General features: G+C 38.3%; 1 protein-coding gene across 3 annotated transcripts in view; it reads right to left on the bottom strand.

The window, feature by feature from the left end:
• b4galnt4a (beta-1,4-N-acetyl-galactosaminyl transferase 4a) overlaps positions 1 to 25,089 on the bottom strand; it is a 503,111-nt gene that overhangs the window by 7,138 nt on the left and 470,884 nt on the right. For all 3 annotated transcript variants that reach the window (XM_062036152.1, XM_062036153.1, XM_062036154.1), the window contains 9 exons: positions 23,331 to 23,440; positions 22,875 to 22,975; positions 20,681 to 20,754; positions 17,200 to 18,616; positions 9,232 to 9,611; positions 9,000 to 9,153; positions 8,853 to 8,925; positions 1,120 to 1,273; positions 789 to 915 (listed from right to left, as the gene is read on the bottom strand). In XM_062036152.1, coding sequence (XP_061892136.1) covers positions 789 to 915; positions 1,120 to 1,273; positions 8,853 to 8,925; positions 9,000 to 9,153; positions 9,232 to 9,611; positions 17,200 to 18,616; positions 20,681 to 20,754; positions 22,875 to 22,975; positions 23,331 to 23,440 — 2,590 coding nt within the window. The remainder of the gene's footprint in view (positions 1 to 788; positions 916 to 1,119; positions 1,274 to 8,852; positions 8,926 to 8,999; positions 9,154 to 9,231; positions 9,612 to 17,199; positions 18,617 to 20,680; positions 20,755 to 22,874; positions 22,976 to 23,330; positions 23,441 to 25,089) is intronic.

The raw sequence follows: 25,089 nt of genomic DNA, 5'->3' as shown, positions 1-25,089 counted from the left end.
CTCTGCAGAAAAAGGCCATTAGGATTGTGTCCAATGTTCACTACAGACATCATTCAAATCCACTATTCATGGAGTTAAAGCAACTTAAACTGCACGATGTCATCAAATTTAAAACTGCTCAAATTATGTTTAGGGCATCCCAAAACTCTCTACCATCCAATATACAGAACCTATTCCAGGATAGAGATGCTCACCATAGGTACAGTCTAAGAGGAAACAACAAATTATATTTGCCTAAATTTAGAACAACTTTAAAGTCAATGTGCATTTCAGTGCGTGGAGTCAGTCTGTGGAACAACTTAGGGGAAGAGTTAAAAACGTGTTCTAACATGATTCAATTTAAAAGACTGTTTAAAAAATAAGTACTGAAGAAGTACGAGGAGGAAAGAGAGTGATGCCCTCAGCACAGAGCGATGGGAGAGAGGTGTATGGTCAGAGAGTGTTTGGGCCTGTGTATGTGTGTGTGTGTGTGTGTGTGTGTGTGTGTGTGTGTGTGTGTGTTTGTTTTGTCTCGTCTTGTCTTGTATCAAAGTAACAGTGGTACTATTGTATTGTTAGTGTACAGGAGCTTTTCTTGTTTTTGTTTGTATAGTATTGTTCTTGTATTATATTGTTTATGTTAAATGTGGAATGAGTGAGGGGTTGGGATATTATAAGCATCTGCTTCATCCAACCCCTTTTCAAGCCTTGCATAAATGTCTCTGCCAAAATGTAAAAAAAAAAAAAAAAAAGGTTTTGTTGTACTGTGCAGGTTTGAAATAAATACTTCAATTCAATTCAAAAGTTACCTGTCCAGAAGCTCCCAGTCTTCTCCACCCCAGCGGTCTTTGAATTCTTCTGTGTTCATCCCTCCAATTTTATCAAAATCAGATTTGTAAATTCCAAACAGCCCGAATCCATTCACCTCCCAGTAACCTGTGATCAGAGCAATTTCATGTGGTTGCAGTATCAAAAGGAAGCTGCGTTGCTTCCATCAGCATGTTTCTGACACTAATATGAAGCACAAAAATGAAGTCATAAACTGCAGCTCACAGGAAAAAGTTGCAACGACTGCAGAATCTGGCGAACACAATCTTAATAAGTGAATGCGATCGCACGCATGTCTGGTTTGTGCGTTACCGTCAGGTTCCAGCGGTGAACTGCCGCAGCCAAGTCTCATGACGATGGGAGCGAAAGCGAGGCGTCCTTCAACACAGTGCTTCCTGATGCTCTCCAAAATGTTGGGGGGGAAATGGATGTGGAGGTCACACAGGAACACGATACTGTGGCTATCCTGTTGGTCGGAACACAAACAGTCTTGACGCAAATTTATGTGCAAGCATTAAAGAGATGACAGTGGAACAGAGAGATTACCATCAGACTATAATACAAAATTACACACAGTCATTAACAACAAGTGTTAATATTAGGGCTGCAACAACTAATCGATTAAATCGATTAAAAAAATAGTTGGCGATTAATTTAGTCATCGATTCGTTGGATCTATGCTATGCTATGCGCAGAGGCAATTTTTTAAAAATGTTTTAAATTATTATATATATATATATATATTTTTAATAAACCTTTATTTATAAACTGCAACATGTACAAACAGCTGAGAAACATATAATTATTATTATTTTTTTAATAAACCTTTATTTATAAACTGCAACATGTACAAACAGCTGAGAAACAATCAAAATAAGTATGGTGCCAGTATGCTGTTTTTTTTCAATAAAATACTGGAAAGGATGGAAATGTAGTTAGTCTCTTTTATCCGATTATTAATCGATTAATCAAAGTAATAACCGATAGATTAATCAATTATCAAATGAATCGTTAGTTGCAGCCCTAGTTAATATTATATAATTGTATTGTATTATAATATATTAGCATATATAATAAAATATATAATATATAGTAAATTATACCAATTATAAAACTATTATTAATCTATCATTAAATAAAAATAATAAAAATTAAATGGGTTAAATTAAATGACAGTATTGCATTTTAGCATTTACAGTGACTTTGCGGAATAATTTTAGTCTTATCTGCATTTGTTATGATTATTTTGTGCAAGGTTGCCGCTGTCTTGCAAGTGGGGTGATGGCATGACTCAAAAAGCATTCTGGTAAAGGTAACTAAATTACATTTGAAATAATTTATTATCAAACTAATTTGATTAATTTGTATAAAACAATTATTAAAATTATTAGATTATACAACTTATGTTAATAATATATGATATGATATATCACACGACTACATAAGAAATAATGCACTATAATCATTTAATTATTTGTATTCATTATTTAATTAATAAAATGTTATTTAACATAAATTGTTAGATTAAATGACACTGTTGTATTACAGTAATTTCTATGACTTTGTGGAATAATTCAAGTCATATATTAAGTTGTTTTGATAATTATAAGCAAAGTTGCTACTGTAATAATTTTTCTGAAGAGTAAGAATGGCGTGAATTAAACGTCACGTCTATATTATGCATTTATTACACGCATGTCGTCGTGTGCTGTGGGTTTGGTTTTTAGATCATTTTAGAAACGTTGTATTTTCTTTTATGAATGAATTGTGTCAATTATTAGTACAAATCTGCAAGGAAACGTCACATTTTTGTCATTCAATGACTCTGCCCCAGACCACCTCTTCCAAGTGTGCCTAAAGAGGAAAAGAATGCCATGCCTGGGCACCATTCAGTGCTCTCCCGATTGCCAAACTGGTGTGAATATGCTCTTATAGCTCAGTCTTTGATACAAAGAAAATACACATTATTTTCTTCTCTTGTGGGAAGGCTTGGAGTGTGTCAAGCTCCAAACGTAATTGAGTAAGAGAGGTCCTGATGCTTTCCATACAGTAATCTGAGAGACACAAAACTATAAACAGCAACACCAGCCTGTGTTTTCTTCAGATCACAGGTGTCCAATTCGTTTTTATTGAGGGCCACATCAGAATTATGGCAGCCCTCAGAGTGCCACATGTAACAGTGAATATATATGAATATAAATGTATAATTGCCTTGTTACACAATTTGCAAAGGCAACTGTTTTTGACTATTATAATTTGTACAGATTGATGAGTAACTTGCTTTGAAATCGTAAATCAAGATGAAAAGTTCGTATTTAAGTGTTTTTTTTTATAACTCCCCCCAAAATGCTTGGATCATCAGATAAGATTAAAATTTAAAACATACACAATCATATGTGCAACAATATTCTGTCAAAATTGAAAGAACAAATACATTTAGCCAGAAAGTTGTATTTCCAGCCTTTTGCAGGCCACATAAAGGATGTGGTGAGCCATGTAAAATTATTTAACAGGCCACTTTGAAAAGATTGGCTGGCAACATAACTGATGTGGCAGACCACATAAAATGATGTGGGGGGCCACGTAACAATGATGTGGAGAGCCATTTTAAAATGACGTGGCGAAGCATGTTGACGGACCAAATTAAATGATGTAGCGTGCCCCCTTAAAATTCTGGGATGGGTCACTTTAAAGGCCTACTGAAATGAAATGTTCTTATTTAAACGGGGATAGCAGGTCCATTCTATGTGTCATACTTGATCATTTCGCGATATTGCCATATTTTTGCTGAAAGGATTTAGTAGAGAACATCGACGATAAAGTTCGCAACTTTTGGTCGCTGATAAAAAAGCCTTGCCTGTACCGGAAGTAGCGTGACGTCACAGGTTGTGGAGCGCCTCACATCTGCACATTGTTAACAATCATGGCCAGCAGCAGCGAGAGCGATTCGGACCGAGAAAGCGACGATTACCCCATTAATTTGAGCGAGGATGAAAGATTCGTGGATGAGGAAATTGAGAGTGAAGGATTAGAGGGCAGTGGAAGCGATTCAGATAGGGAAGATGCTGTGAGAGGCGGGTGGGACCTGATATTCAGCTGGGAATGACTAAAACAGTAAATAAACACGAGACATATACAGTATATACTCTATTAGCCACAACACAACCAGGCTTATATTTAATATGCCACAAATTAATCCGAAAAACAAACACCTCCCCCCTCCCGTCCATACAACCCACCAATACAACTCAAACACCCGCACAACACACTCAATCCCAGAGCCCAAAGTACCGTTCACCTCTGTAAAGTTCATACAGCACATATATTTCCCCAAAGTTACGTACGTGTAGGGTTGGGTATCGAGTATCGCGTATCGATTGGAACCGGGACTAACTTTCCGATTCTCCCGGTATCGTTCAAAAGTTTAAATTTCAATTCCTATTTTCGATACCCAGTCCGCCGACTGGAAAAAAAAAACAAACAAAAAAAAAAAAGTCCGCCGAACCGGAAGAAGAAGCCGCTGAACACCAACGAAGAAGCGCCCACCCCCGGAAGTGTTAGCATAGCCGAGCGAGTCAGTCAAGCTCAAGCATGGATAGCGGGCGTCGGCGGTCGAAAGTGTGGCTTTACTTTACAATAAAAAAAAGAAATAACCGCGAAATAACAGAGCTCCATGTCCATCAAGGAACGAGTGGAGAGAGAGCTGCAGATGTACCAGGACGTTCCACCGATACTTATGTCTGACGACCCTGCCGCATGGTGGTGGTCCGGTGGAACCAACAAAAGACTTATCCTTTGCGGTCATATCTCGCTTTCTCCTATTTATGCGTTCAAGCTTCTTCCACACCCAGCGAACGTGTATTTTTCACAGCAGGAGACACTATCTGTCCAGAATGCTCACGCATCCTGCCTGAGAAGGCGGATATGGTCATTTTCCTAAACAAGAACAGTCTCTGATTTTATACTGTACCTGCTGCTAATCTGGACTGGGTTTTGCAAGTTGTTTCTTATTGTTTCTTTGCTTTTCTGCACCAGGTTAGCCCATCAGTGGGAGCACGGTAACATTTTTAAGTACCTGCAGCATCATACACTTGTGTGTGTAAATGTGTTTTCATGAGGTTTCCTGCAGCATCATACACTTGTGTGTGTAAATGTGTTTTCATGAGGTTTTCAAAAATAAAGCTCTCTTGAGGAAAGTGTACCCCTGGGAAAATGTATTCATAATTTATAATATTTATATTCAAGTTCATAGATTTGATATTTATATTCTAGTTGAAAACAGCCCTGTGAGGAATTTATAGTAAAGTTCATAAAAAGTTAATAGAATTAAAATTGATGGAGAATGTCAGACTATTTCATTCAGAAAGACTGTAGGTTAGCTAGCTCATTTAAAATATCCTAAACTTTTTTTTGACCCTGCCTCTTAAAAGAATCGGAATCGAGGATCGCCAGGAATCGGAATCGAAACAAAGAACCGGAATCGGAATAGGAATCGTTCGAATTCAAACGATACCCAACCCTACGTACGTGACATGCACATAGCGGCACGCACGTACGGGCAAGCGATCAAATGTTTGGAAGCCAAAGCTGCGTAATCACGGTAGCGCGTCTGCTATCCAACTCAAAGTCCTCCTGGTTGTGTTGCTGCAGCCGGCCGCTAATACACCGCTTCCCACCTACAGCTTTCTTCTTTGCTGTCTTCATTGTTCATTAAACAAATTGCAAAAGATTCACCAACACAGATGTCCAGAATACTGTGGAATTTTGCGATGAAAACAGACGACTTAATAGCTGGCCACAATGGTGTCCCAATATGTCCACTACAATCCGTGACGTCACGCGCAAACGTCATCATACCGAGACGTTTTCAGCAGAATATTTTGCGGGAAATTTAAAATTGCACTTTACTAATCTAACCCGGGCGTATTGGCATGTGTTGCAATGTTAATATTTCATCATTGATATATAAACTATCAGACTGCGTGGTCGGTAGTAGTGGGTTTTTAGTAGGCCTTTAAAATGAAGTAGCAGTCCACAATAAAATGATGTGGTGTTGGCCCTGCCATGAGGTGGCGACTTGTCTAAGTTGTACCCCACCTTCCGGCCAAATGCAGCTGGGATAGGCTCCAGCCACCCCCGTTATTGCGAAAGAGAAAAGCGGTACAAAAAAGATGGATGGATAGACGGGCCACATCGAAATGATTTGGCGGGCTCCAAAAAAATTCCATGCCATACCACATTAAAAAGACGTGGCGTGCCGCACAAGAATGATGTAGTAGGCCTTGAGTTTGAGAACTGTGCTTTAGTGCCTACAGGTCATTGTTAAAATGGGCGGCCCCCTCATCGCCAATGAATAGGCCCTTTTCCACTGCAGGAACTTTTTCAGGAACTTTTCCACTTACCCGGGTAAATACAGTTCCCCTGCGTTTCTACCAAAAACGACCCGGGTAAATTTAGTTCTTCAGGAACCTTTCGGAGTTTCTCCTAGCTAGGTAGGTGATTTCCAAGTGTCTAGGAACCTTTTCGGGGGCGGGCTGTGCTGTCGAACGCTGATTGGTTGAACACAGTTGGGGGTGTTCCTTAAACCCTTTTTTAAAGACACAACCGCCGTTGGAATATATGCGGCGACTTGTATATTTCTTTTTTCCTGTGTATTTCAATTACAACAAACTTGAAAATGGAGAGTAAGAAGAACGAAAGGAGCTTTCCAAATGCAAGAACTTTTGTGGGGCATCTTTGTGCTGAAGAACTCTGATCAGTGGAGCTATTTTGGAGTGTTTTTAAACTATATGCAATCTTTAAACTATATGCAGTTCAATGTTGTTTAATGATTTTTATTAGTTTTTACAAACTTCATTTTGATACGTGAAGCTACGAGAAGTGGACAGACTCTTTTAAACGTATTTACAGAGGAGTATCGAAGCGGCGACCTCAGGTGCTTACTACTCTGACTTCATTGGATAAATGTGGAAAAAAGGAGGCAGCACACGAGTGGAACGAAGGTAAATAACATTAAATATTAACTGTAAGCTAACGTTAAAGCCGATGTGTTGTCGTGGTGAGATAAACCCTGACATTTACTATTTATATATTTGTAACGATGGCGAGGACGAGGAGGCATGATGATGCGTGGATTCTTCTTCCGAGACGCCACAGGAACTCCAGAGACAGCGTGCAGGTAGGAAACGATTTATTCCAATAAATCCTTCACAAATAAACAAGACAAACACAAGGAGAGCGTGTGCCTAGCACAAGGAAAGCTAACGGGAAAACACATAAGACAAAGCTTAGCTCAAGGAACACAAGGGACTACCGTAAGAGTTGCGTAAAGCAAGCAAAAGCACCAGACTAAGAGAGGCAAAAAGGCAGGACTAAATAGCTCTCTGATTAGTGGTCAAGAACAGGTGAGCGTCCCGAACACTAATCAGAGGCAGGTGAAAACTATAAATAACCATGGCAACCAAGGAGACTCAAAACAGGGGTGCTGAAACAGAACTAAGCTTACAAGAGACATAAAACGTAAACAAACTATGATCCGGGCAATGGATCATAGCAATATTGTCATTTACAGCTGAAATGGACAAAAAGAAATCATGAATTCATCATCTACAGAGAGGACTACTTTCTGACTGTTGAACATTGCGGACAAAAGCCTAACTTTTTATGAACAATTCGGTACACTTTTTTTTATAAATCATATCGTTTTGTATATGATTGCTTCGTATTTTCGTAAAAGAACTGTGACCTAATATTGTCTGTTTGTTTACATTATATCAATATAGAGATATAGTAAACCACTCCTCCATACGTCATCAGCCTGATTTGTATAAACTACCCTGAACTGTGAAATGTAGTGAAAATATAAAACACACACTTCTACAGGAACCTTTTGTTCCAGGAACTACAGGTTTCAGGAACCAAAAGCTCAGGAACTTTTGGTGGAAACGGGCCTATTGTGTGGTCAAGACAAAGCCAGAAAGGCTCTCTTTACATTACACATGACGGGAGAAGTGTTGTTCATCCCCCTCTGCAGTGCAAACCCTTGAACTCTTGCAGTCTGCTTTTGATGTTGTTCAGTCTCAGCTGACCCAACTTAGGCTAGTGCTAAATGCAGACAAATCTAAGGTGATGTTATTCTCAAATGGCAAATGGCAGCCATTGAACATCCCTAAAATATTGACTACTCATTGGGTCGAGCTTGAGTAAGTCACAACATATAAGTACTTAATAATTATTATTGATGAGAGATTGTCTTTTAAAGCACACATAGAAAAGCTTGTCTCTAAGCTTAAAATTAAATTGGGTTTCTTTTTCAGAGTAAGTCTTGTTTTTCCCTAAAAGTTAGGAAACATCTGATCTCATCCAACTTTATTCCTTTACTTGATTATGGAGACTTGCTTTTTATGAATGCACCTGGCACTTACTTGAAAAAACTAGACACTGTATATCACTGTGCCTTATGTTTTATTACTGCTTGTGGAAAACACTGCACTTTGTATGCAAAGGCAAACTGTCCATCTTTAACTGCCCAAAGACTTTCTCGATGGATAGTTTTTCTATATAAATGTCTTCTTGGACTCTTCCCCACCTATCCGTGTTCCTTTGTGTGTAGAGACTCCAGTCATTACAGCCTATGCTCACAGGATGTCCTCCACATGTTGGTTCCTAGAGCCAACACAGAACTTGGTAAAAAAAAGCCTTCAGTTATGCTGCTCCCTGGTCATGGAATGACATCCAGAAAGATCTGAGGCTACCAGTTCTCACCAGTTTTCTTGGGCAATGTACTTGCTTTTTAAATTGAATTATTACTTCGTTTAAAATTATTTTTGACCTGTTGTGGTATGACTGCTGTTGTTCTGTTGTATTGTCTTGTTGTAATTATTATTGTAACTTTGTTTGTGCCGCCCTCTTTGTCAGGTCGCTCTTGAAAAAGAGATTTTAATCTCAATGAGTCTTTGCCTGGTTAAATAAAGGCAATTGATTGAGCAAGGAGTGAGGGTTTGATGTGTTTAATGTGAGGGTTTGATGCACACACATTCTCTCACCTCAATGGTGTCTACTCCAATCTGCAGGCCCGCTGAGCGCTCAAAGTTCCCTTCTCTCCTAAGATACTCATATCTAAACAAAACAAATGTTGTTTAGTGAAATGGAACACAACACTGCATGTGTGGCTGCTTTATGTGAACACATACCTTGGCACACTGCTGTCTCTAAGCGCCTGTTCCACATCCATGTCATTGCTGTCGAAGTCAACAATGATGATGCTGAAATTGTCATCCTTGGTCTGATGGTGGAGATTCTCCATGTCCGAAATGAACTGCTGGATCCAACGAGCTTGGTTCTTCACTGAGAGACAGATTATGATGAAGTAGATTCTCTTGACACGAGGAGAAAAGTGAACATATTGCGACAAACTTTTCTGACCTGGTACCACAAAGTGCACCATCACGTCTTTTCTCCACTGCAGCATGACTGGCTGGCAGAGCAGAGGTTTAGCATAGGCTGTGCTCCAGGGCGTGGCTGCGGGCCGCGAGGGAGGTCTGGTCGAGGGCGGGTGAGACGAGGAGCTAAGGTTGGACGTAGCAGGAACAGGTTCGGAGGCCGGCGCGGAGGCCGCAGCAGTCTCAGAGTTCTCCAGGCTTTCGTCTACCTGCCTCCCCCGGTGGAGCAGCAGGTAAACGTATTCAGACAAACGCACTACACTGCGGCCTCTCTCCATCAGCTCCAGTTCCACCAGATAGCGGTTGCCTCTGGCAGAGTCACGCCGCTTCTCGACGTTGATGATTCGCAACAACGTATAAATCCTGAGGTACACACAGAGGCAGATGCAAAAACATAAGTTTTGTATGCAATTAACAACAATATTTTTATTTAACCTTCATTTAACCGGGAAAAAATCCCACTCAGATTAAAAACCTCTTTTTCAAGGGAGTCCTGGCCAAGAGGCAGCAGAGTTGCACATAAAATGACATTCACATTACACATTACAATGACAGGATGGACATTAGGGCTGTGAATCTTTGGGTGTCCCACGATTCGATTCAATATCGATTTTTGGGGTCACGATTCGATTAAAAATCGATTTTTTTTTTTCAATTCAACACAATTCTCGATTCAAAAACGATTTTTACCCGATTCAAAAGGATTCTCTATTCATTCAATACATAGGATTTCAGCAGGATCTACCCCAGTCTGCTGACATGCAAGCAGAGTAGTAGATTTTTGTAAAAAGCTTTCATAATTGTAAAGGACAATGTTTTATCAACTGATTGCAATAATGTAAATTTGTTTTAACTATTAAATGAACCAAAAATATGACTTATTTTATCTTTGTGAAAATATTGGACACAGTGTGTTGTCAAGCTTATGAGATGCGATGCAAGTGTAAGCAGCTGTGACACTATTGTTCTTTTTTAATTTTTTTTATAAATGTCTAATGATAAAGTCAATGAGGGATTTTTAATCACTGCTATGTTGAAATTGTAACTAATATTGATACTGTTGTTGATAATATTCATTTTTGTTTCACTACTTTTGATTTGTTCTGTGTCGTGTTTGTGTCTCCTCTCAATTGCTCTGTTTATTGCAGTTCTGAGTGTTGCTGGGTCGGGTTTGGTTTTGGAATTGGATTGCATTGTTATGGTATTGCTGTGTATTGTTTTGTTGGATTGATTAATTAAAAAAAATAAAAAATATATATATCTATTTTTTAATAACATAAAAAAAAAAAATCAAAAAAAAAAAAATCTATTTTTTTAAAACTGAGAATCGATTCCGAATCGCACAACGTGAGAATCGCGATTTGATTTCGAATCTATTTTTTTTCCCACACCCCTAATGGACATCAATTAAAACAGTTACAGATAACTTCACATGCTCTCAGTTTAGACTTAAAAGCATTTAAGGTTAACAATTCAGTCAGCTTCCAGTCTCTTTGTAACATGTTCCAAGCACAAGGAGCTGCATAGACAAAAGCTGTTTTCCCAGAGAGCAACAGCTGATCGTTGGATCTTAGTGAATAAGAGTTCGTAATTCTCTGTGAAATCAATGCACAAATGTATTCGGGCAATAGTCCCAGAAGAGCCTTGTAAATAAAAGTACCAATGACACTGTCTCCTAATTAACGGAAAAGGCCATCCCACCCGAGAGTACAAGTCACAGTGGTGTGTCATGGCTCGACAGTCTGTGATGAACCTCAAAGAAGCATGGTAATCACAGTCCACCATCTGAAGACAGGAATGAGTAGCATTCATATAAAAAAGATCACCATAATCTAGCACAGATAAAAATGTGGCAAAGACAAGGCGCTTAATTACACCAAAATAAAAACATTTATTACGGAAGTAAAACCCCAATTTATGTTTTAGTTTCTTCACCAGTTGATCAATAAAAGGTTTAAAAGTGAGAGAGTCATCAATTAAAACACCAAGGTATTTATATTCATGCACCACTTCTATGACATTCCCTTCAGGGGTGTACAATACCGGGGGAGTTTGAGGCACCTTCCTATGTTTGGAAAACAGCATAAGTTTTGTCTTGTCAGCATTGAGAACCAGTTTTGAGTCAATAAGTGAATTCTGCACAGCGACAAAAGCTTTCTGCAGAGAATTAACAGCCTGTTCAAAAGATGATCCAGAGCAATAAATATTTCTATCGTCAGCATAAAAATGCATATTATCATCAGAGAAATGTTGTTTGAGATCATTGATGTATAAGATAAAAAAGAGGGGCCCCAATACAGATCCCTGAGGCACCCCTTTATGAACAGTGATAAATTCTGAACAAAGGCCCTCATATTTGTATATTGGTGTTTAGCTGTGGGGAGACAGCATATCAAGCAACCCTAAATAATGTGAGAACAAGTGCAGGTTTTGACTAAAAGGTCATGGGGAAATAAATTGTTTCTAATAAGATGTTCCCCCGCAGTAGCTATGGCAACCACCGTATTATAAACACTTGTCAGAATGATATATTGCAAGATTAAGAATTGTGTTTTAGATCGTGAAATGTACAGATATTATATACTCTCAAACCGCAAAGATTATGTACAAAATAGGGCTCTCAAAAATAACCGGTTAACTCATCGAATCAAATCAAACTTTATAAAGCGCTTTTCATACATAAAAGAAAATCAACGCAAAGTGCTTTACAGACTTAAAAACAATACCACCATGACCCAGATCCCCCATTATCGCACACACCCACACATGTGATTAACCACAAAACTTTATCGCAATATTCACCTTTAAATAAAGATAAATCATGTAGTTTATTTTGACCGCACAAGCTCTTTTACCTTAACCGTGGATGGTTACCTGAAAGGCAACACAGGTTATTATTGATCAGATCAATGCAAAGATGAGTGACGAGACTCCAACAGGTGTGCTCACGGGCCAATTTCACTTCAAAATACACCCTGACTGGACTTTAAATAAAACTGTTACAAAGTTTTGAGCAAATAAATGTAGTGCTTTCAAGGTAAAACATACAAAAATGTTCTCCTGTATGACATTATGTCAATAAAAACTGCATTTGTGTCCAAATATTGGGGTCTTTTTAAAGTTAATTTAAGTCATGCAAGCGAATAACACTAGTGATTTATCATGACTAATCCAAATTATAAAGTGGGATCAATCTGATTTAAAACCAATAAAAGGGACAAGCGGTAGAAAATGGATGGATGGATGGAATTGTTTGACAGTACCAGTATAAAGAAAACAACAAAAGATTACCAGAATATGGACAACAATTATTCTCAACATGGGAGAAGAAATACAATTTTAGGAATACACAGCTTCTCAATCATTTGGGTGCACGCACAACATTGAAGGCATTTAGTGTATCCATCCATCCATGCATTTTCTACCGCTTGTCCTTCTCGGGGCATGTGAGATTAAATTATGGAGTGGATTACGTACTAATATGTATCAGTTTAAGAAACAATATATGCACATGCTAAGTACAAAGAAAAACAAACTGTTGAAGAACAGTGCCTGATATCAAATTAGACACTTGATAATACGCTAGGTTTCTTCCTACTCCTTTTTGGATTTGTTCAATAGTTTAAAAGCACTTGTGCTTGTTTATTGTATTGTGCATTTTTAACATGATTCAAATGAATTGTATTGTATGGTATTGGTATTGCGAGTTAGTGAGTTGGAGTTTATTTTGAACATGCATACGGTTACACTGTATATTATACAACCTTTTTGAAACCAAGGGCTACTTCTTGGGTACTGATTAATGCGAAGGGCTACCAGTTAGATACACACTTAAATAAATTGCCGGAAGTAGCCAATTTGCTCAATTTACCTTTAACTCTGTTATTATTAATAATTAATGATATTTATCTTTGTGGAAACACTGATCATCTTAATGATTTCTCACAATAAATATATATAGAAACAGATAAATATCAATATGCAACACTTTATTTTTATATTTTCTCTAAGTGCACATTTTTCAAATTGAACATTTTCAAATGATCACTTCTAAGACAGTCTTGTGAAATCACAATATCCCATTTTAACTAGCTAGCCACTAACATTTTTTAACAAATCTTGAATTACTTTGCACCATGTTTGTACAAATAATAACTCATGTAAAATACAAAAGTAAACTCTCAAATTTTTAAATCATGTCACACTTTGAACTGGACACCAAATCTGTTATCTGTTTCTTTGTCAGTTAGTGGGAAGCCTGGCATTGCATGCTGTTAACTAGTGTGTTGTACTCTGGTGTGTAACTTGACACTGCAACTCTGAGTGAGTCTTGCAGATGTGCATGTAGATTTAATTAAAAAAAAAAAAAAAAAAAAAAAAAAAATATATATATATATATATATTTTTTTTTTAATTTTTTTTTTTAGAACAGGCCCGCGGGCGACTCATCTGGTCCTTACGGGCGACCTGGTGCCCGCGGGCACCGCGTTGGTGACCCCTGCTGTATAACATCTAATGTTCACAATTACATAAATTAACATGTCTGAAAAGGAATAGGAAGAAGCAAAGCTTATTAATACTACCCTTTCTACATATTACAAAAATCACAAAAAATGTGTTCACTTCCTGTGTTCAATCTATACAGCTCAGATATGCACTTTTAATTTAATTTCAAAGTCAACCGATTCATATGAACTGACTTTATGATTGCAACTTGATTGTTTTGTTGAACATTTCACGGTTCTTATAGAGTACAATATCATCAACTATTGTAGGATGGCCTTTGACATACATTATGGTTGTCTCATCTGCGACCAACCGACCCTGCAATTCTTCATGGCTTCAGTAGATAGGAATATTTAATATGAATGCATTTTGTTGTAATTGAAATGCACTGCCTCATAATGAAAGTTGCAACATGCCTTCAGGTTAACAAAATGTAGAATGTGAAAACACAACAAATTAGGTGTCCCGACTCCCGTTACAACTTTTTCACTTCCGATACGATACCGATGTTGAGGAATTGAGTACTGATAATCTGATACCATATCAGCACACAATTCATATGTACGTTTTCTATTTTGTAGTGTGGATTATTAGAAAATGATTGATCAAGTGAAATAACTCAGAGAAAGGTATGACAAACACTGACTTTATGACAGACTAATGCTGCCGCTAAATTGAAGTGAAGTGGTAATTAGTTTTTTGGCGACACCTAGTGGTCACAATAATTAATTAATAGTCAAGAGCAGTAAGTTGAATGATCCAGACACGTTTGTTAGTGGATATGTACAGTATATGTAAGACTTTGTATCAGTAAGTAATATGAAACTATTTTTAAATTATTAATGTATTAGGCTGTGGCGTGGAAGTGCACTGCATCATAATGAGAATTGAAACATGCATTAAGGTTACAAAAATTTATAATGTGAAAACACTACAAACTATATATGTGTATATACTATAAATACAGTACAGGCCAAAAGTTTGGACACACCTTCTCATATCAATGCGTTTTCTTTATTTTCATGACTATTTACATTGTAGATTGTCACTGAAGGCATCAAAATTATGACACCCGTGAAGTGAAAAAACATTTCAGGTGACTACCTCTTGAAGCTCATCGAGAGAATGCCAAGAGTGTGCAAAGCATAAATCAGAGCAAAGGATGGCTACTTTGAAGGAACTAGAATATTAAACATGTTTTCAGTTATTCATTCATAGTTTTGATGCCTTCAATGACAATCTACAATATAAATAGTCATGAAAATAAAGAAAACCCATTGAATGAGAAGGTGTGCCCAAACTTTTGGCCTGTACTGTATGTTTAATTAATAATCAGGTGTGCATTTTTTAAAATTCATAACTGAATTGCTCGGATTTGACTAATGTCACGTCTGGCTTATGTCCCACCCATTAAATACGCGTGATGGTCAAACTAGTTCTGTTCTCAATGGGTATTAGGCGGCATTTAGCCTTTCTGGAAGAAAAAATGCCCAATGCTTGTGTTGTTTTTGGCTGTAGGAATCGTTTAAATCGCGAAAACAATAAATGTTTCTTCAAAGTTCCTTGAGAGATAATCAAAAAGGGAGGAAAAGTGCAAGAAAACAAGAAAAGCAGCACACACTCCAGTCCAAGGGATATTGATATTATTTGTATTTCTTAAACACATGTTTGCTACGAGTGTTTCAAAAAGCACCAACTCGGTGAGTCTAAATAAAAGAAAGCAAATGTCAGCATGACCAAAAAGAGTTACGTCTTTACCAAAGGCAACAATCATAAATGAAACTTTCAGCACAAACACAATGTTGACATCTGTAGTTATATTTTGATAAAGACAGGGAAAAACACACTCCCCGTAAACGGCGCATGCAACAGCAAAAAACATGGCAGTTGACGCAAAGTTATATCATGGAATGCAACCTTACAATGTATTTATCCGGAAGGATCTTGATATCAATTTCCTTGACCCAGCCACACACAAAGAAGTGGTAGACCTCCATGCTTTTCCAAGTTTCCATCTGTTTTGTCATGTGGAACAGGGGTGTCAAACGTACGGCTCGAGGGCCGGATCAGGCCCGCAAACAGGTTTTACCCGGCCCGCGGGATGAGTTTGCCAAGTATAAAAATTAACCTGAAATTTTTGAATGAAAGAAAGAGCTGTTCTAAATGTGTCCACTGGATGTCGCAATAGCAATTCTTTGTATCTTTGTAGATGATGCTACATATGTACAAAATAAACCACGTGATGTTAGTACATCAGTCGAGGAAAATTATCAAACTACATAAATAACATTCTGTAATTGGATTTTCATTAAAAAAGTTTATCTAGATGGATTGAAAATTAACACCACCGAGTTGACTGATGAACATTATCACATAATTTATTCAGAAAATATAAATAACGACAAATGAAGCATATATACTATTAACCGCAACAGGTAATTGTAAAAAAAAAACCCAACAACATTATGATTTGTACAATTTCATAATGTGCTTGTTCTATTTATAAAAAAAGAAAACAATCTGAAGTTGTCTTTATTTTTAAGTTATCGTGCCGTGATTTTACCAGTCCGGCCCACTTGGGAGTAGATTTTTCTCCATGAAATGAGTTTGACACCCCTGGCGTAGAATGATGTCTGGAGGACAATCGTTCGATATGTCTCAGACATATAATCCTTGATATCACTCGACAAATCTTATTTGTGAATATGTATAGGGCTCTATTCTATTGCATAGTTAGATTTTTTTTGCTCGTATCTGCTTTTTGAAGGAAGATTTAAGCCTCTTTTGTACTCAGTTCGTGCGCTGCTTGCTGTACAACAGCCATCTTAGCTTTGTTGACCCTCACTGGTTTTCATCACATGAGGTAATACAAGCAATACTAACATCCATTTCTACTGCTTGTCCCTTTCGGGGTCGCGGGGGGTGCTGGAGCCTATCTCAGCTGCATTCAGGCGGAAGGCGGGGTACACCCTGGACAAGTCGCCACCTCATCACAGGTTGAGGTGGTGCCATATCGCTATGCTTTGGTTGACAGTGAGATCACTGTTTTTGTGACTAGAATGGCAGAAACCAGGGATTGAACCAAGAACCCCTGGTTTGCTGGCATGGCCGCTCTACCAACCAAGCTACGTCACATGTCAAAGTAACAACTAATAGTGTCAAATAAAATAGTGTTGTCTTTGTAAAAGCACAGTTTATGTAGATTGGATGTAGGGGCACCTAATAATGTGGTTGGTGAGTTTCAATAGACCACTGCAGATGTGGAATTGTATAAAATCGATGATTTCAGACTGGGTTGCTAATGTTTAAAAGTGCTAGCCAGTGAAGGAAGTAATGAACACACAGGGGAGCAGCTAAGGTGAAATAAACGCAACAAGACACTAATGAGCACATTTAGAAAGTGAGCAGAAAAAAGGTATATTCCGACCTTTAGTGTTGTTCTTACCCTCCATTGCGTTCGTTGAGCTTCTCCATGTACTGTGCCAGCACGTCCACCACCTCGCTCTCTGCCAGCTGCAGGTTACCAGACACGTTGCAGCGCAGGTCGTTCCAGTCTGAGCGCAGAAGCTCAAAGTCCATGGGATTCACAGAGAAGGTCCTTTGCCAGTTGATGCTCTCCTCGGCCCAGCCTGGCCGCGCCTCCACTTCCTCGTAACTGTAATCTGACATCTCGCCCTCCTCCGGCTCTGGGTCGGGATTAGAGCGGTTTGTGTCGTGCTCCAGCTCTGCCAGGTTGGCGTCCAGCTGCGACTCTGTGATCTCGGTGGTCCTGAGGTAAGACGTCACCCGCACTTCACCGTGCGGGTTTTCAGAGGAGTTCAGCCAGTGAGGTGAGGTCTTGGCCGAGTCTTGGTGATGAGACGGTGGGGTTCTTGGCTCACCTTTACTGGGAGGACTAGAAGTGATCTTTAAATGGCGATGGCCTGCTTTTCTGTGGCTTTCATTGAACTGTTTTGCAGCAGACCTTAGAATGCTTTCATTTTGATGATTAATGCTTCCATTGTGAAGAGATACCTTTCCATCTTTTATATGGGGATTGGGCCACAGCTGAGGGGAATTTCCTGGACTTCTTCCATCCGTTTTCACCACCCCGACATTCCCTTGGCCTCCAAGCTTGACCAATCTGGTGGTTTTCCCTGTTTGGTACAGAAAAACTCCTGGAAAGACTTCTCTCGGATGACGAGATGCCCTCTCCTCTCTCCTCTCTCGACGCTGCTCTCTCTCCTTCTCTCGCTCCCTGTTGGGCCGAGGCCTGGTGATGTAGATCTTGTTCTCCTCCTTCTTCTTTCCAACGAGGTTGTTGTTATTGTCCTGGACATTGTTGCTGCGGGCGGAGTTGGTCAGGATCTGTTTGGCACGACTCGTAAGGGCGGGGATGGAGGACTTTTTAGGGAAAAGAAGTGAAGATTTGGACAGTTTAGGTGGAGTCTCAACTTCTTTATCTCCACCACTTTTGCTGTTGGGGCTGAGCTGTGCCGGGCTGTTAGGGATCCAGGTTAGGGAGCGACCTGGGACAACTCTATCAGTGTCAGGGTGATGCATCCTCGGCTGGAGTTCTGGCAATCCCTCTCTGGTGTCATCATGACTTCTGTTAGTCCTTATTTGAGCTCTTTTCCTGTGTCTGTCACTTTCACTCTCCTCATCTCTGTAAGGAAAGTGTATCCTCTCTCTGTCCATTCCTCCCTCCTCTTCCTCATTCTCTCCTTCTTTGCCCGCAAATGTAGGCCCAGGTTGAGGTTGCTGATGGAAGGGTTTCGAGGTGCGGCTCGTCTGACTATAATGAGGTGGCTTCTTGGGGGTCGGCGTGCCAACAATCTCTGCCTCGTCCTCCACATCCACCCTCTCCTCCTCCTCAAGGAAATCTGAAGATTGGAAGTCATGGTTAGTCTTGCAAAGACGGTGGAACGCTCCCTTCGCGGGGTACAAACACTTAATTCATTCATGTGCATGCCGCTTGATTTTGATGACATAACTTCCTTTTAGGGTTGTACGGTATACCGGTATTAGTATAGTACCGCGATACTAATGAATCATATTCGGTACTATACCGTCTGTCCCCCACCTGTCCCCCAAAATGTCTATCCGCAGTCAGCAGTGTTGTAACTATTTCTACATAACTAATCCTTGTTCCCAAGGCGACACAAATAGTACATTTATTTCAAGCATCATCCCCGTAGGACAAGTGATAGCTTCACTACACACTGCAGAAAAGCTTGATGTGCGTCACTACACACCGCAGACTACCAGCATCATAACAGCAGATGCGTTAAAGATGATCTGTAGTTGACAAAGTCATAGACAAGATGTCGCGTTGTCCGATCAATAACCATTACGACGAACACTTTACATTAACCACACTGAACACTAGTGAATGAAGAGCATTCTCAGTAAACAGCCATACATGTCACACTAAGGGTGGCCGTATGAACAACGCCAACACTGTCATAAACATGTGCCATATAGTGAAACCACTCTAAACAACAATGACAAACACATTTTGGGAGAATATTTGCACCGCAACATAACATAAACACTACAGAACAAATTCCCTGCAGCACCAACTCTTCCAGGACGCTACAATATAAACAAACGCCATTGGTGGCTCTACACCTAACATCCACTGTAATGATACCAAGTACAATAGCGTATCTAGTTGATACTACTATGATTACATCTATATTTTTTAGCATCACAAAATCTTCTTTCGTTTAAAAAAAATATATATTATGTTTATGAACTCAGGAAATATGTCCCTGGACACATGAGGACTTTGAATATGACCAATATATGATCCTGTAACTACTTGGTATCGGATTGATACCCAAATTTGTGGTATCATCCAAAACTTAATGTAAAGTATCAAAGAACAGAAGAATAAGTGATTATTACATTTTAACAGAAGTGTAGATAGAACATGTTAAAAGAGAAAGTAAGCAGATATTAACAGTAAATGAACAAGTAGATTAATACTTCATTTTCTACCTCTTGTCCTTAATAATTTTGACAAAATAGAATGATAAATGACACAATATTTTTACTGCATATGTCAGCAGACTAATAGGAGCCTTTGTTTGTTTACTTACTACTAAAAGACAAGTTGTCTTGTTTGTTCACTATTTTATTTAAGGACAAACATGCAATAAGAAACAAAATAAAAGGATTTTTCTTTTGCTGTTTTTTATTGTAGCAACGTCGTTTTGAGCGCACCAACAAGACTTGTGTAGGAGTGCGTGTTAACATTTAGGCTTGCTCTAATGATGTTGTAGTGTTTGAATAGAAGATAAATTGTTGCGCCATTACCCCCGTTATATATATATATATATATATATATATATATATATATATATATATATATATATGTAGTCGAGGTTTCTGTGGTTTATCCATTATACAGTGCTCAATACCGGGGTAGAGCGAAATATACGTTAGGTCAGGATAAAACACAAGAGGCTATATCATCCCTACAAGCCTGTTTCGCAGGTTTCCCTTTTTTTATAAAATGTATAAATCTGCGAAACAGGCTTGTAGGGATAATATAGCCTCTGTGGTTTTTCCTGACCTAACACACACACACACACACACACACACACACACACACACACACACACACACACACACACACACACACACACACACACACACACACACACACACACACACACACACACACACACACACACACACACACACACACACACACACACACACACACACACACACACACTACAGTATATATATCCACATTATAGTGTCTTCAAATTGTGCAGTTTTTTTTACTATAATAGGGACTATTGTCAAAGCTATTATTCATGTTTATATTGATTCTTATGGGGAACTCTGACTTTTCGGTTTACTAACCATGTTCAAAAACCAAAAAAGTTCATAAATCAAGGTTCCACTGTATATAAGTTTATTGGCTGAATTACCATCGGGGTTGGGAAAGAAGAATGGCCTGTCATCTTCCTCCTCATCCATCTTCATATATTTGTAGAAACCGAACCTGTCAGACAAGCAAAACCACAACTTATTTTCAAACATAACTTAAATTATACAGATGTATCCAATATTTTGTATTTAATCCCAAAAAGTCACTGTAGAGTGCAACTGATCTGTACCACACCATCTTTAAACACATTGTCTTTGAGGTACCACGGCATGTAAATGATTGCATTTTGGATTGGTCACATTCAAATTTTTATGTGCCTTTTTCTGCCTTTAATCTAGGCCTGGGCCGATATTCAATAAGTCTATTAAACGACGATAAACGAAAATTAAGTCGGTACGTTTTCCAGTTTTGATAAATTGCCATGTGCATGCTTCAAGAGCATTCACGCTTTTCGTTGATTTTAGCAGTTATGCGTGTTTGTGCCATAGCAGAATGAAAAGAAAGGGGTGAATTCTCTTGTCCTTCATTAAGTGTCTTTGACTCTTAGGGCAGCGAGGCGGGTCCACTGGCCCGCTAGCATCACACAGTGCAACAAGTTAGCCCGTGCAACAAATAAATGAGCGAAAATTGACAAAATGATTACAAATCCAAATGCCACCGCATCAGTGTGGGAATATTTCAGTATACACCTTTGGAACAAGAAGAATCTATCAACATCAATGAGCCAGTTTGCCGAATGTGTGTGAATACAAATAACCTACACTTCTCCTTGAAACCAACAGTCCACAAGGTGGACAAGGTGAGCGCAAACAAATCAGTGCAAAATAGTGTGCGCTCATAGAAAGTGCCAAAAACATACTGCCATTTCATACTGTTATAAAACTAGTGTTTTTAAAAGTGCTGCAAACGTTTGACAGACATTTGTCATGTTGTCATGTCATGTTGGTGTTCCTCGCTCTGAATCTGCCAGACTAAAGTTGATTTATTTTTGCATATGACCTGGTAACACATCTGCTGATACTGTAGTGTTTATATTGTTACTCTGCACTTTTGTTTAAAAAGGTCCTAACTTGATTGTCAATTAAGTAATGTACAACTCTACCTGTGCCTACATGTTCAATATTGAAGTGCAACATTGTTTGTCAATACTTTATTTAGCCAATTTAATTATTGTTTTAGTTGTGCGTAGAGATGTCCGATAATATCGGCCTGCGGATATTATCGGCCGATAAATGCTTTAAAATGTAATATCGGAAATTATCGGTATCGTTTTTTGTTAATCAGTATCGTTTTTTTAATTTCATTTTTAATTTTTTTATTAAATCAACATAAAAAACACAAGATACACTTACAATTAGTGGACCAACCCAAAAAAACTCCCTCCCCCATTTACACTCATTCACACTCATTCACACAAAAGGGTTGTTTCTTTCTGTTATTAATATTCTGGTTCATACATTATATATCAATATAGAACAATACAGTCTGCACGGGATACAGTCCGTAAGCACACATGATTGTGCGTGCTGCTGGTCCACTGATAGTACTAACCTTTAACAGTTAATTTTACTCATTTTCATGAATTACTAGTTTCTATGTAACTGTTTTTATATTGTTTTACTTTCTTTTTTATTCAAGAAAATGTTTTTAATTTATTTATCTTATTTTATAATTTTTTTTAAAAAGGACTTTATCTTCACCATACCTGGTTGTCTAAATTAGGCATAAAAATGTGTCAATTCCACGACTGTATATATCGGTATCGGTTGATATCGGTATCGGTAATTAAGAGTTGGACAATATCGTAATATCGGATATCGGCAAAAAGCCATTATCGGACATCCCTAGTTGTGGTATATTTCAGCCCCCCCACACCCCCACGGACACCCCCACATATTTTATTGCTTTTAGTTGTGATTTTTATTAAAGTGCAACATTTGGCTAATAGACAAAGTATATTTTATTGTTATTATTTATTTATTTATTTTATTTACCTTGGATATTTAAAGTTTACATTTCAATTACAATGTTAAAATAAACGAGAAATACAAGTTTATTGCATTTGAAAGGATATACATGGATTGTTATTATGTACTATCATTACATCAATGGTTAATGTAGCTACGTGTGTCCGGTCTGTCATCCACTATAGTTATTATCAGCAGCGAATTTACACACCAGAGCTGAGACACAGGCGAGACTAGAGGATTGTTTCAAGGTTTTGAACAACGTACTTCTCCAAGTAGATTGGGGACTCTCTGTAGAAACATTTGTTCTCTCGTTCCATGTGTGTGAGCCGTGTGAAGTCATTTGGGTAGACGAAAGACAGATACACCTGGAAAAAGAGATGACACCATGTACAGAATAAATAGCAGAAATTTAACTATTACAGTAATCAATTGTGGGTTGATACTCTAACTTTACTTTGATATTGATGTAGTAAGTTGCATTTTCCTATAGGGGGAAGCAGCGTTCAACATCACTTGCTACTTACTTCCCTCATGATTCCTGAGAATGCTACAATCTCTCTTTAGGGGTCTACTTTTTAGCAGATTAAAAGTCAACCATACTTGCTTCCGTTCACCCCATCAAGATGATTTTAGTTTGAGCCAATTAAAAACAACATGACACATGAAGAAGGACAAGCCTGGTGATGATCCACAAAAAAAAGCGATGAAAAGGTCACTTACAAACTGTAGGCCCTGGTATCTGGCGATGGGGAAATCTTTGACAACATAGGTGGGAGAGTAAAGACAGGCGGGCAGGACATTTTCCAGGCGGGAGGGGTCGATCATAGGAACTGAAAGTGGAGGAAAAACAAGGATGAAGTGATGTCATCAGAATCAAACTTTTTTTTTTATATGATATTTATTTATTTATTTGATAGGGAAAACATAATACAGGTACTGAGAAAACAGACCCCCCCCCCTCAAAAAAATTAAAAATAAAAATACAAAATAGAAACAAAAATAAATAAATACAAGTCAAATAATAACAGCCCTCCCGTCCTATACATTTCGGTCACAGTGGGTAGCAAAGTACTGCCTTCCTCTTCACCACAGGCAGATAAATAATCACACTAACTGACTAAAAGGGAAAAAAAGTAACAACAAAAATAAAAATCACAAACATACAGAAGTGTCACTGAATAAAAACAACAACAAAAAAAGAGTTGAGGTAAGTGGAAAGGTTCATTGTCAACAGTGAGTGTCACATTTATCCTATAGAGTCTTTAGCTATGTAACAGCCCCAGGTCAAGTCAAATTGTTTTGGTGTGCCCCTCAGATTATATTTAATTTTCTCTAACTCTAAGAAAAACATGAGATCCTTAAGGCATAGGGAGGCCTTGGGGGCTAACTGTGATTTCCACTCCAATAAAATCCTTCCACGAGCTATTAATGATGCAAAGGCGATACTATCCCTAAAAGTCTGCTTAATTTTTCGATAGTTTGGTGGAATCAAACTTTTAGAATTGAATAACACATGAATATGAATAACACATATAAAACATGAGATCACGGGTATCCAATGTGCAATTTGCCGACAGCAGATATGTTGGCACATTCTGGAAATACAGAAAAATAACAGTAAAATTGCAAACAAGATTGAAAAGATGTAATTTAACAGGGAGAAGAATGTACGCTTTGTCACATATGACAAAGTTGTGATGCATTTTTGTCTTTAAATATACAGTCAAGTATTCATAAACCTGGCTAGAAAAGCTGAGAAATTCCCCCCCCCCCCCACTTTGATGTCTCTTGTACATCGTCTTATTATTTCTGTCATTTCCAATCAAGAAAAAACTTTGAATAAAAGTAACATTAAGTCAAAATTAAGAATATAAATGACTTCAGCTTGTACTGTATACCAGTGGTCCCCAACCTTTTTGTAACTGCGGACCGGTCAACGCTTGAAAATTTGTCCCGCGGACCGGTGTGTGGGGGTGGGGTGTATGGCATTTTTTTTTTTTTTTTTTTTGTCATTAAAAAATACAATTATGTGTGCTTATGGACTGTATCCCTGCAGACTGTATTGATCTATATTGATATAAAATGTAGGAACCAGAAATAATAATAACAGAAAGAAACAACCATTTTGTGCGAATGAGTGGAGAAATGGGGGAGGGAGGTTTTTTGGGTTGGTGCACTAATTGTAAGTGTATCTTGTGTTTTTTATGTTGATTTAATAAAAAAAACAAAAACAAAAAACAATTTTTTTCCCCTTTTTTTTCTTTCTTGGCTGTAAACAACTTCTTAGCACATGTTGTTTGGGTTGGTTGAAACAATTAAAAACACGGTGGTACTTTGGCTTGCGTACGCTCCACCCACTTTTCATATGATTCGGCTTTAACAAAAATGTTCGCCAAAGTTCTGCCCCAGTTTTTGTGGACGATTATTGCACAGCATTATCATATGTACATTGCACATAACAAACTAGTCCTTTTGTCTG

Source organism: Entelurus aequoreus, linkage group LG24 (genome assembly GCF_033978785.1).
Source record: "Entelurus aequoreus isolate RoL-2023_Sb linkage group LG24, RoL_Eaeq_v1.1, whole genome shotgun sequence".
NCBI lineage: Eukaryota > Metazoa > Chordata > Actinopteri > Syngnathiformes > Syngnathidae > Entelurus > Entelurus aequoreus.
The sequence above is the reverse complement of the archived record's forward strand: the minus strand, read 5'-3'. Positions and strand labels throughout refer to the sequence as shown.